This window comes from Leptonychotes weddellii, chromosome 3 (genome assembly GCF_054177405.1).
Source record: "Leptonychotes weddellii isolate Sample4059 chromosome 3, ASM5417740v2, whole genome shotgun sequence".
Classification (NCBI taxonomy): domain Eukaryota; kingdom Metazoa; phylum Chordata; class Mammalia; order Carnivora; family Phocidae; genus Leptonychotes; species Leptonychotes weddellii.
This window is the reverse complement of record NC_138371.1, coordinates 173,140,506-173,154,822: the sequence shown is the minus strand read 5'-3', so window position 1 is coordinate 173,154,822 and position 14,317 is coordinate 173,140,506. Positions and strand designations below refer to the sequence as shown.

Below are 14,317 nucleotides of genomic sequence, written 5' to 3'. Positions count from 1 at the left end.
AGGGGCATTTCAGGTGAAGAAAACCACATGAGCAACAATACAGGTGGAGAAATGTCAGGGTCACTTTCAAATGAATCAAATGTGGTAAAGAAATTCCATAAAGGTATGAATTAAAACCACTGCCTTCTCTTCTAATCTGTGAATGTTGAGCCAATGGACACGTGTATTGGTTCTGGGGGCTGCTGTGACAGATGACCACAAACTGGTTGGCTCAAAACAAGAGAAATTTGTTCTTTCACAGTTCTGGAGGCCAGAACTCTGACATCGGGCATCTTTACACTTCTGGAGGCTCTAGAAAACACGCCTTCCTGCCTTTCCTAGCTTCTGGGAGCCCTGGAGCTTCTTGCCCCATGGCTGTATCTCTCCTGTCCCTGACTCCTTGCTTGTGTGACCTCCTTTTCTCTCCCATATCTCTCTTTGCTTCCTTCCCAGAAGGATACTTGCCCTTGGATTTAGAGCTCCCCCAGATCATCCAGGGTGATCTCCTCACCTCGAGATCCTGGACTTCACTACATAAGCAAAGACCCCTATTCCAAATAATATTCCATTCCCAGGTTCTAGGGATGAGCACATGGCCATACCTTTTTTGGGGGGCCACCATTCAGCCCACTGCAATATTTAAGGGTTTGGGGAGAAAAGGAAGCCAAAACACAGACACATCATCTCAGGCAAGAACAATATCACCAGTTTGATTTGTATAAACCAGGCCGGTCATACAGGACACCCATCTGGGATCCAAAGAGAATCACTTTGTGTTAAAACAAATTATTGCCATAAACAACTTTCAGACAAAGACCTTATGAGCAGACAACAAAGGTCAGATAGGCAAGTATCATATATTTTATAACTACTACTTTGACCTGTATTTTCATTAATTTAATTTTTATTACTTCAGATTGCTTTACTATCTCCTAATCTATTCACTTTTCTCACATTAAAATTTAGGACCTTCAAAATGCTATTTCCTATTAGAGTTAGTTCAGAATCACCTTAATGGAAATTCAAATTTCCTGAGAGCCAATGTCTTTTTCCAAATCATAATTCTTCTTTCCTTCAAGATTCTTAATTTTAAGAGCCAATAAAATTAGACACACTTCTGGATTTAATGCATATCCATCATTTAAATCAGCACTGGAAATTTAAGAGCAATTCCTAAAACAGCTAATCCATATATGATTTAAAATTTGCTAAAACAAATAACAACAAAAAAAACCCCTCAGCCTTTTTTAATTCAGATCCATGCTCATTAATGAGACCCTGTTAATATTTCATGCACAGCCTCTTCCCATTTACTTTAAAATATTTCTGTAATGGAGATTGGAAAATACACCAGGTTCCTATGAGTAATGAAAAATTCAAATGTGTTTAGGAAAGATCTTCAGCTATAATTCAAATAATGTTGCTTAAACATTTCTAAAAGGACCTAGGAGCCTCTGCTCCAAACAGGATTCAGAAGCATGGTGGGGTCTTGTAGTCAGAGCAGAAGAGTCCTTCCTGGCGGGCTGGATGTGAGTATCATCACCGGCCACAGTGATCATCCTTCCCGTGAGAGGTAAGTTTTCACTCACGAAACCAGGTAACCCAGTCACAGAAGAGCACATGGTGATCCGAGCGACACGCCAGCCCATCCATCTGGCCAAAGAAGAGGCCACAGAGAAACCCAAGAACCCCAGAGCTACTGAGCTTCTTCCCTGGGATCAGCTTTATCACCAAAGGGCCCTTCAGGAATGCTCATACTACTGTCCAAAATAGATCGTGCATGCTGTTTCTAAACCAAGTAGCTCTTTGCTATGTCTCTTGATTTATAAAATGCAGAGTACGCTGCTTTCCTTGAAAATGCAGTAGCTCACAATTAAATATATGTAGCTACATCTGATGATTAGAAAGGCATATGGCTTGACATATTGCCACAAATTACATATAATCTATACTGTAACATGTGAATGAGTCCTTAGGGAGTCCTTGGGCTAAGACTCATTAGTAGATCTCAGTAAAATGAAAGATTTTTATAAAACCACAAAATTGACTCCAATTATGGAAAATCCTGCTTAAAACATAAAGGCACTTTTACAGAAAAATTCATAATTCCATGGGGTTTGTCTCTGTGGCAGCTAATCGATTGACTGGCTCTGCTCTGCTTTATTGCTACCAGAGCTCAGCGAAATAACTGTATTTATTCAAACTGTTCACTGTTTTTCCCCAAATTAAAAAAAAAAACAAAACACTTGAAATTGAAATTCTATTAAGTGGTTGTAGAATAATTTTTAAAAGCAAACAAATAATTAATAAACAAAATATTATTCCAAAGCTTGGTCCCATTCCATTTAATGCAATTAGCATTTACTGAACAATCTGATACACCTCCAAGATTCAATACAAGGCGGGTCAGGTACAGACGGACTTAAGATAGCTTCCATGAAACTTAGAGGAAAATAGGAAAGTAGTTTTCCAAAATCACCACTTACGTCTTACTGTAATATTTCAACTAAATCCTATGAATTAGTAAATGCTCAATATGAAGAAAATATAGATTAAAAATTCAAATACAGGACTAGAAGGTTTGCTACCATTATAAAAAATGTTAAAGGCTAAATCTCTCATATGTAAAAGGTAGTTAATAAGTTAATAACACTCTAGGAATGCGTGCGTGTGTGTGCGTATAAAATCTTGCACTGAGGCCCTCTCCACGGCCATTCACCCCTCGGCCCTTCCCATGGCACTATGATACTACAACGTCTCCCCAGGGTGCTCCTGGCCCACCTGTTCCATTCAGGTGTACCTCCTGCTGACCCTGTCCTCCTTCTTTTCTCTTGGTTTTCATGATCAATTTCCTATTCCTTTTCTCCATCTTATCCATGTTCTTCCTGAGTGAAATTACCAAGATACACATTTCCACAAATATGCCCATGTTTCTAAAAACAACCAACCTCTTTTATTTGTCACATCCTATTGAAGTTTCTACTAAAAACTTCAAATTCAAAACGTCTACACTGAATATCTTTCCTTCCAGACTGCCTCTTCTCTAGGATTCCTCTCGTGGTTGGCACTGGAACCATCCATCCACAGTGGGGAGACAGACACCTGCCATTTCAAGTTATGGCCCCTTCCCTGTTTGGGACGTCCCATCAGCCAGCACGGCAGCCTCGTCTTCAGAACACCACCTCTGCGATCTTCTGCTATGGTCCAAAGGCAGTTCTTGCTTGAGTGTTCCCATAACCGCCTTCTTCTTTCCCCCAATCCATCCTCTACCGTGTTCTCTGTTTTCCTTACTTCATCCCCCACACTGTCTGAAAATATGTGGGGAGTTAACACCGTCGAGAGGACAAAGTCCTGAGTAGTACATGTATATTTATTCATGATTTGGTCCAAAAACAGTTTTTTTAAAGACTTATCTCCAGCCAATCTCTAGAGACTTAACTGTACTTCTTGTACCATTTCCCAAATGCAGGGTGGGTGGACATGGCAGAAGGGCCCACAGCACTCTCAGCAATAGCCGCCTTCTTGCACCGCACACGTTAGAAGGTGGGAAAATTCCCAGGCTTCCTTGCAGCTAGCATCTGATTGTTCTTTAGCTTCTACCAGTCTGGCACTACCGCTCAAGATTCCAAAGGTAGGCGTGGTGGAGGCCGTGCTTCAGTTGCGTCTCCTGTGTGTCTCATAAGCATGTCATGAAGATGCTGTCTTCTCTGGCAATGGAGACCTCCCAGCCTGGTCACTGGCTCACTGACTTCTCTGTGCTGACTGCCAGCGGATGGGCACTTTCCTGGTGTCAGTGGTGGGTGGCGGGAACTGAGGGTCAGTACCTGGGGCAGCAGCTTCTCCATTTGGCTGGAAGCCTCTGGATCAAAGACGAGGCCACAGTGATGTTGGAAGCCCCATCCTGTGGTGTGGTTTTGAGTCATTCCTGAACGTTCAACTTAGAGTCTCCCGACAATTATTTTCCTACACCAAATTATTTTCCACTTGAACAGCGATAGTGGATTCTGTCCTAGGCAACAGAGTCCTGGGGGATGACATGCCATTCAAAGGTCCATGTCTCCACCAGAATGCTCCTTCCTTTTATCCTTACTGAGCTCTAACATCCCCAAAGGCCTGGGCCACATTTGACCTCCTCTAGAAAATATTTCTACACTTTCTCTGGGAGCCAAATGATTGCTTATTTCTCCAGGATAATACAGAACTTGATTAATATTACCCATGTTATTATAAGTAAATTATATCATAATTATTTGTTAATTTGCCTTTTCCTTATTTGTCGACAGTGAGATATTTGAGAGCAAGGAATATGGTTTCTTCATCTTTGCTTCTCTAATGCTCTGGGTTTGGAATCTAGTAGAGTCTCAGTGAACAGGGACTGAAATGACCTGAAACACACTAACTGGAGGTTTCACCCTCCGATAGGTAACTTCGGCTAAGCGCCAAATGGGGGAAACCCAGGGGCCACAAATTCATAGGGGGATGACAGTAACCATAGATGGGCCTGGATGGAAGGTAAATGGAACGTGGATTCGAGTATCAAAAAATGAATATGATGTGACCTTGTGAAGAAGGAGGGTATTTTAAGCTGGAGCAGGAGGAGTGGGAGCTCCAAGGCATGTGGAATGCCGGAGACAGTGAGTGGATTAGAAAAGTCACCTGAACAGAGGTTTTGGCTAAGGGGGTTGTGACACAGAAGTCATGGCTAAATCAGCTCAGAGGGGCCTGGGATATTAGCCCAGCCCAAGGGGTGTGAGGTTTTTGTAGACAGGTAAGAGGAAGTCCTTGAAGGCGTTTAAGAAAGAAGCGCCTTTTACTAAGCTGGTTAGGGAACTGAGAGAGGGTGGAGAGTAGCTCTCTTTACTCAGGTTGACATACTTTAAGAAAAATAATTTAATACTAAAAACTACATTGAGGGCAAGTAAAGTCAGAAGACGAATATCTGCTTGGATAATGAAGGGATCCCAAAGTGCAGAGCAGAGCCGTCTGTATTAAAACCAAGGCGCTTTTGCTCACATTATGTTATAATCTGGGGAACATTACGGAAGGATCTGACCACCTGCTTCATCACCCACATTCTGAAGATGCAAAGTCCTCCTCAGGTTAAAATAAAAGAGCTTAGAAAAGTAAAATTGTGTGGGTTGTTTGCCCAACTTCCGTTCATTGAAATAATAAACTCTAAAATGTCTAAAACTTGAAAGCTCGTCCTGAAGACGTTTGGTCCCCTAGCGTACATGCTGTATCATGCCGCTCTTTGCACTTACCCTTCCTGCGTAGTGCATGGTAGTGAACGCCGTGCCCTGGTCTTTGAGCGCCATGTTCCCGTTCCCATCCTTCATGGGGGAATAGACTGCATTTGTATTTGACGATTCGAGGAGACTTTGTAGCTTTTTGGGAAGATTTGGTTCCATTGACCAAATCATCTGACTTTCTTCATCCAATAAAGAGAGAAATCCAGATGGCTTCTGAAAATCAAGAAGAGATAGTATTTTTCTTCTATTACTCAGTTTGATGGTTTTGTTATTATTGTACATGTATGCTCATTTGTATTTTCATTATGTTCATATAAGCACTCAAAAAATGAGTTAGTCTACTTTTAATACACATTTATGTTTGCTCACTACTGTATCCCCAACACCTAGCAAAATTCAGATGTAACGTAGGCCCCAAACAGCATTGGTTGATTAATAATTGATAATGAATAAATCAATTAAAGAGTGTGTTTTAATGTCATTCAAACGCTGGAGTTATTAAAAATTATATTGTTGGGCGCCTGGGTGGCTCAGTTGGTTAAGCGACTGCCTTCGGCTCAGGTCATGATCCTGGAGTCCCGGGATCGAGTCCCACATCGGGCTCCCTGCTCAGCAGGGGGTCTGCTTCTCCCTCTGCCCTCTTCCCTCTCGTGCTCTCTGTCTCTCATTCTCTCTCTCTCAAATAAATAAATAAAAATCTTAAAAAAAAATTATATTGTCATCTCAAAAAGAAAAATAAAATTTCCAACTAAAGGAGAAGTGTAATTTTTCTTGACCTCTAATCCATATCGACCGCTTCACAGTTATGATGGGTCAAGTAACTTCTCCGAAAACAGAACCTATAATCATTTGAGTCATAAAAATTGTAGAAAAACCCTATTCAGCAGGAAGTAGAAGTGACTCTAATATTCAAATATTAAGACCCAGAAAAAATAAAGTTGGAAGTTATAACTTGTAAAATTCAAATTACAAGTCTGATAGTTTATAGCTGTCAAACACGGAAGCTAAAGTCACATATAAGTAACCACTTAAAATTAATCTCACATGAAGGAAAACGCTGCTTGAAAGAACTTCTCAATTTACCCTGACAGTTCGTTCCCCGCACACAGAGCACCATGTGCCCGCGTGGTTTACACATCAGGTGAATAACTCTGACCCACTGCTGTGCTGTTTATCTTTTTTTCTCTAGGAAAGTTCTTCTGTTGACATGTCAAATCTACCTTTAAGAAGCAGGTAATTTGTATTATTTATTTACCTCATTCTGTCATATATCTGAATTCTTCACATCAACTCAAGTGTGCTTTTGGAAGTGTGAATACCATAAGATAATTCTTCTCAGGAAGTGAAGAGGTCTCTATTGGCCCCTATAGCCATTCGGTTTGTATTTTGACCCGAGGTCACCAAACCAAACCACCACAGGCCTCTTATATTATTCACTTGGCCAAAAGAAAGTTGTTCCTTTGTGGCTGAAATATTTTAGTTGTTTTAAGCCTTTTGGAGTTTCCTGCTTATGGTAAAGAAAATGCAAAGACTATATACAGTTGTCTCAGGGCTGCAAACGTTGAGATCCTTCCAGTGCCACCCACAGAGAAGAAAGGTTGGAAGCGGCAGCCATGGGAAGGACCTATGCCTGGTTGGGGCTCACGTACCAGGGGGAGCCCTTTGGGAGACATTTGGCAACTGAAGGACCATCTCTGGAATAAGCAGACAGATAGCCTCCCTGAGAAGGAAGGAGAAGAATGAATGATAAAGGGGCAAGGGGCACTAGAAAGGAATTGGGAAGGCCTGCAAGAAGCAAGCTGACCCACCTCAGCAAACGACCTAGGTCACTAACACCTCGGGGGACTTGTGTTACCAACACAGAAATGTATCTGATAAGGGGATGTGGTGAAGGAAGTCCAATGTATGGTACATTCTCAGATAACCAGGGACCCAATAAAGAGTCAGAGGTGAAAAAAAATAAAAGTATGGGTACACAAAATGGATGGAGAGAAGCCCTAAAAGAAAAACCAATAAGGAGTTGGCAGAGGAATGGTCTTGCCTGGGATTTGTTGAAAGATCAGATTCTTCATTTCAATGTATAGCATCCTATGTGCTGAAGAGTAAGACGTTGATACATAAGATCAGCAGCTGCTTCTTTACCTGTGCATTTGAGCATCACACCATGACACTCCTCCATATACTCTTACACTTACCCCCCACACACACACGCGCGCACACACAGACACCAAGTGGAAGGGTGAATGGGCTAGTTAAGGATGTTGCAAATGCATCCATGTTTTGGGGGCAGTGACAGACCTCTTTGGAGGCTAGAATTTAGAGCTCTAGTGGGTGTTTCAGTAACTCAAAGTCAAGGCCCCAAGTAGTATAAGGGAAGGGATGACTTCCAAAATAGCCCAAGTGCTCTACTCCAAAAGCAAGATGATGTTTTCCAAGGATAAGGTGGTCGGAAACCAACAAGATATACTTTTTTAATTCTACCAAATATTTTATTTTTTTTTAATTTTTTAAAAATTCAATTAGCCAACATATAGTGCATCATTAGTTTTTGACATAATGTTCAGTGATAGATTAGTTGTGTATAGCACAAGGTATTTTTTTATTATTTTTTTAAAGATTTTATTTATTTGAGAGACAGAGAGAGAGAGAGAATGAGCAGTCGGGAGGGGCAGAGGGAGAGAGAGAGAAGCAGACTCCCTATGAGCAGGAAGCCCAACACGGGGTTCGATCCCAGGACCCGGAGATCATGACCTGAGCCGAAGGCAGATGCTTAACTAAGCCACCCAGGCGCCCCAGCACAAGATATTTTTTTAAAGCATTACAATTTGGATTGTCTCCAAAAGTTTTAAAATTCATATGTATTATGTTTTCTGGATGTCTGATATAAAGCCATGAAAGAATGGTGGTAATCAAACTTACAGACTTGGAAACTTGGTGAAGTGTCTGAAGAAGAAAATAGAACATGGAGAAGAAGTCGTAAAAAATGGCCTTCAATTCCTTCAGAAATGAGGGCTTAGGAGAGACTGAATTGTTCTAAGAAATGTATGCCATTTCACCTTGACAACAGAAAGCACTGAGGACCGACAGGGTAACAAAATGCACTAGACATGTAGAGAGTCAGGTAAGAATCTGGATCCACCTCCTCTGGTCATGGACATAGACAAATACGTGTTCATTGAAATATGGATGTGGCTTAAGCAAAAATCGCAGATGTTTGTGAGCAGTAGAGGATTATGGATCCTCGGAAGGAAACAATAAGCTTCCTTTCTACTATAGGGTATGCCTGCCTGGTACACAGACCTGCAGATTTGTAGGTAAACACCAAGCTTCCCCCTATACTTGGTACATCTTTTCATTTTTATGGGATCAAGGAGAAGTAGCAGTCAGAAATACCCACTCTCATTTCCAACTCATACCGATGAGGGTCCTCTTATTGAAATAATCATCACTCCATGGTGAAATCTCAAGGATGGCCATCAAAGAGAGAGAAAGAATATCATGGCCATCGAAGACACAGAAAGAACGTCATTCTGCTGGCTGCCGGTTAGCAGTCGAGAACACAGCAGCCAGCAAGAATGAGGGCAGCAGGTGTCTGAGGCTTCCCATACACAGTTCACTATATATTGCTGTTGGTTTGAAGACATTTTTTTAAGGATTTTATTTATTTATTTGACAGAGAGAGCCACAGCGAGAGAGGGAACACAAGCAGGGGGAGTGGGAGAGGGAGAAGCGGACTTCCCGCTGAGCAGGGAGCCCGATGTGGGGCTCAATCCCAGGACCCTGGGATCATGACCTGAGCCGAAGGAAGACGCTTAATGACTGAGCCACCCAGGCATCCCTGTTTGAAGACATTTTTAAACCTTACATAGAGAAGTTATATACCATGTGTGTCATGGTGAGGGAGAGGTTTCTGGAGGAAGAGGGCTTCTTCTGTCATTAAAATAAAGAAGGTTGACAAGTTGGTAAGAGGAACAAGAGTATTTTACATACTAGGTAAATGTATAAAATAAATTTACAAGTCTACATTTATAGAAATAAAGGGTAGAAAATTACAGCCTATGTTCTCCAGTGGCTGAAACGTACCAGTTTTAAACAATGTTCAAGTGTTTTAGAGATATTATTGATAGATGTATATCATGTCTTACTACATCAGTACAGAGGGATTGCTGTTTGTATGGTAGATTTTTGTTTTTATGATAGAGATATTGAGGCAAAGATTCTTGCATTATAAGGTAGAAATAATAAAGGTAAGGGTCGACACCGGCAGATGTCCTAAGACTATATGTACGTAAACATATTTTTCTGCCAATGTTTTTCCATATTTCAATTTAAAAACTTTGAAGATAAATTAAAAAGATCCTGCTGAATTTGTTCTATGAGCTTGTTAGTCTTAGTATTGTTCTATAAAATATTAATTTTGTACATTGAGCATCTGTAACTACGCCAAAAGAAGAGTTTTATTGACATAACCAACGCTGAATATTTTTATAATAAAATGATCTGGTATTTCTGGTCCTTTCAATGAACTGATGATCCTTCAAATGCCCCTTCAGGAAGAGGGTAACTTGTACTCCTGAATCGACTCTGAAAAAATAAATTTCTGAAAACATTCTGAAAAATAAATACAGTGAAGTCTCAGATATAAAGCCATCTCAAAATTAAGGCCCCTTGAAAGAAAATTCTTTGTCTTCAGTATATTTAAATCCTGTAAAGTATCTAATTATATTATATGAATACCTGGAAAAAAAAATCCAAAACTCCAGTCTGGTTACCAGGAGAGTAAGTTGTTTCCATGGTAACTCCCTCTTGTACACATTCTGTTTGCTCGTGTAGAAAAAGCACTTCATTGATGTAGTGGTGCATCTTCTCATTGGTCATGTTGACACAAAGCTATTTCGGGGGAGAAAGAAAACAATTCACAAGGTAATTATGGCCATGCAGATCCACTCGTTATATGACCATTTCAGATCGGTGACATATTGACTCAAAACGTTCCTCACCAATTAGTCTATTGAGATAAAGCATTACAGTATTGCTTGAGAAGTGAAAGAAAAGAGTTTCACCTGATACTGTTGACTTCATTTGGTCTGATTATTCAATTTAAAGTGAGTATGTTAAAAACAAGAAGTATAATTATAATTACAACATTAACTCACAAAGTTGGGGTTTAAAATATAGTTGAGTATTTAAAAACATTTCCAAAAGGCAATTATATCTGGGCTTCGTCAACAACTGAGGATAAAAGGTGGGCTTACCATGAAAGCCCAGAGACAGAAGAAACATGTCCTGCCTCCTCACTTGTGTTATGTATCCATGATGGGCAAGAGAACATGGGTTTCTTTCAGAGAGAATAACTGCTCTAAGCACTCTGTTGTAGAATTTATTTTATCAGAAAATTTTTTATATTCCTCCAATTGTCAACTTTTATCTTCCCATCGGGAAACAAATATGTTATTTCTCAATCTTAAAAATTATCTCAAAATACTAAAAATCAATAAAATACCCCAATCTAACAAAAATGTCGTCTTACTTCCTCTCTAGGCTATCCTCTCACTTTTCTGCTTTCTCTTCTAACAAGAAAACCTCGAAGGAGTTGTCTGTCTTTATTATCTTAAATTCTTTTCCTCTCCACTGTTGAAGCCACTCCAATGAACTTTTGTCCCCCAGTGTTCTACCAGAATCACTTTGGTGGGAGTCATCAACGATATGTGCATCCTGAAATCCAGTTTTCAACTCTTGGTATTCATTTTCATTGACCTCCCAGCACTATCTCATGGTGACTCCTCTGCTTTCCTGGAAAGCTGCCTCTATTGTCTTTCAGGACACCATGGGCTCATGCCTCATGGGCCTCTCCATCTACACCCACGTCCTTCATGAGCTCACTCAGTCTCACAGGCCACGCACACACGAGCCCCTATATTATACCAGGTAAAATCCAGAAATTGCTTAGGAATATTTAGAATTCAACAACTCACTGAAAATAATTAAAGATGAACAATTATGTAAGTCAAAATAACGGATAAAAGCTTTTAAAAGAAAATCAGATCTCATCTGCAAAGGAAACAATATCTAGGATTATATGTAATATGAATGTGCTATAGTTATACAATGAAAACCCCAAAGATTTTGTAAATCACACTGACCGAAATAGTCACTGGAGAAAAGAAAGGCCACCCTAGGTTTCTCTTTTGCACATATCAAAATTCTTCTCCACGTCTGGTGTCATTATAACACCTGCTAAGTGGGAGCTCTTCCTAGACATTCCTGTCCTTCTACTGGGAGCTCATGGCTTCTCTCTTGGACATATAAGAGCACCCCTTATGTTCCAGCTTCCAAGCAGCAGGCCAAGCCACTTTTCTAAACGACCAACACCAGGAACGCCTTAATTCTCCATATGGATGTCAGCACCTGCACGTAAGGGTGTGGCTATTCATGATTTAGAATAATGTATGCACAGAAAGAAAGAGTCATTTTCTCACAGATCCAGCTATTTGGGAGAATGGCAGTTGATGGGTTTTTACAGACATGAAGTCTCAGAGGGAGAGGTTCTGGGGAAGAGACAAACCTATCAGCACAGGGCACCGGTCAGAACACAGAGTTTGTCCTGAAAGCGACGGTGTAATGTCAGGTTCCATTCTTTACTTCTTACCAGGACCAGAATTCTGTGAGTAGACACAGCTCAAATGTTTTCAGGAATGGTGACATGGTGACAGGACTGTGGGCATGGGGCTACATTGATTAAAGCATGATTGGAGAGCTGAAAAGGTAGAGGATCAGATGACCTAAAGTAGTTAAGTTATTGCAATGATGAATGGTACATCGATATTTTGTTATTAATGCAATAGATGGAGAATGATCGATAGAGAAGTATACCAAATAACATGCCTAATTAATAACTATATTCAAAATAAGATCTGAATACCCTATCTGGACACTCAAAGAATAACAAAAGCAATTCTTATTAGCTCCAGGTCAGAAAATGATGGTCCAGGGTTATTGCCTTGTCTCCAATAGCTGTTTTTGCATCTCTGACCTCACAGTAAAAAAAAAAAAAAAAAAAAGTTTTTGTAAATCTCGTGATAAAATGAATGTCTGTAGGCTGAAAAAGCTTTCTTACTGCATTCTATTGCAAAATAAGATCTAAGTTAAAACTAAAATAAGAACCCTGCCACATTGCTGCTGTCTTGGAAATTAACTTTAAAACCTAAAGAACTGGAGACAATTCATTTAAACTTAGAATTGCTCTTCGCCTCATCTTTTCCCTCCTGCTACTCCAGCCACGGTCGCTGGGATTTCCTGAAATTTCTTCCTTCTATCTGATTTGGCCGGTAGTTGCTAGAACTTCTCCTCCCTGCCCCTTGACAACTAGAGTTCATGAGATAGAGGCGAAACTGGACGTTCTTTATATTTAAACTAAAAGTCTCTTAGACAAACCCTCACTTTCACTCATCAATTCTCTGAATATAAAAATATCACAACCGCAATCACTTCAGGTGACAACATGCCACGTAAGACATTTAACCTGACATACTTGTTTGTTATAGCTAAAACAACCTGAATATGGACACAGACCAATAAGGTCGGCACATTATCGCTGGCAAAAAAAGAGATGGAACTCACTATTTAAATATCATACGAAAAATATTTCCTTCCTTGTAACTGACACAGCCTAGGTTCACATTCATCCACTCGCATTGTTCCGTCAAAGCAAAGCCGACCAAGATCTGTACTTACCTTACTCTCCAGGGTATAAATTTCCAGATGTGATTCTGGAAAGACAAACCCTTTCCATAAAACGGTGTCACCTCTGTCCACAGTAGCAGCCCGTCCCCCCCCCAGGAAAGTAATACATTCACCTGTTGCTCTCATTTGATCATAAACAAAAAACAGAAATGTCTGAAAATTGTTGTTGGGGAAGAAAAATGGAAATATGAAAAATTATTTCACTTTGTTTAAAAAATATTTTGAGATGTTTCCCCAATCTAATCAGGTGTTACACTCCTTTAATACCAAAGTAATTGTGTGACCAAAGATGAATCAATGCTACAAAAGATTGTTAAAATTCGGGGTGAAATATTTACAGTAAATGAACAGAAAATAAATGACTCCATTATGGAAAGAAACCGCTGGAAAAATACTCTCTTTAATTATATGATACACACAACTGTCATTTTTCAAACGTCTTGGTATTAAAAATACATTAAATCATTTAAGAAAACATAGATTCTGTATCTCAGCAGTCTGAGCTTTTACCAAAGAAGTGGTTTAAAAGTGGTTATGGAGAGTGTGCCTAAATATAATATATTTTAGGAAATGGATTGCTCAGGAGATAAAGGTCAAAGCCATGAAAAATAAGTTGTCTGACACTGTATGATGTCTGATGGGTTACTGTCGGTTACTGTCTGATGAAGCTTTCCAAAGTGAGAAGATCCCTGGCTGACTCTCTGTTGTACAAGAGATACCCAAATTGTAGGACATGGATCTCTACCTTCAGTTTGAGATTCTCTAACTGCAGATACTTAGATGTGGATGTCTCGAACACACTGAATAGAATTCTCTTATCATTTCGCATTCACAATTGGTGGCAGGTCTGTAGTTGCAAAAATGACCTTCCACGACAACCTGCCTGAATCCTCTTGCCCTTGACTACCTCATAGCTGAGCATCTCCCTATACACCTGGCTGGTCTGACTTAGGCTTTTTTATAATTCAAACAGACAATTCAGTTGTTATTGTTTAATATTTTATCAAACCAAGTCTTGGCTTCACTGTATTGAACCCCTGTTTCAGGCAAAATGGTGGCACCAAGTGGGAATGCGGTCGAAGCCACAGTAAAATGAGAAAGAGCTGCAGGGGGTCGGAGTACATCTTTTTCTTCCTCCCCCCCACCCAAAAAGGCCTAAAGTAATCTGCCAAACTTCCGCTAACAGAAAAAGGATTTGGCCTGTGCTTCTGGATACAACAACTCGATTTCTTACTCTCCTGGTCAAGATGATTCATAAACCATCCAGCTCCTTTACTGAGCCTTGACATTTTTAAGCTGCAGCATCAGATGGTATTTTGTGACATGGGGCGATCAGAACAATACAT

The 14,317-nt window shown here is 40.1% G+C and overlaps 1 protein-coding gene across 1 annotated transcript in view; it reads right to left on the bottom strand.

The window, feature by feature from the left end:
* MYO16 (myosin XVI) overlaps positions 1–14,317 on the bottom strand; it is a 425,887-nt gene that overhangs the window by 140,598 nt on the left and 270,972 nt on the right. The window contains exons 21-22 of the mRNA XM_081815515.1: positions 9,966–10,118; positions 5,241–5,441 (exon numbers count right to left, since the gene is read on the bottom strand). Coding sequence (XP_081671641.1) covers positions 5,241–5,441; positions 9,966–10,118 — 354 coding nt within the window. The remainder of the gene's footprint in view (positions 1–5,240; positions 5,442–9,965; positions 10,119–14,317) is intronic.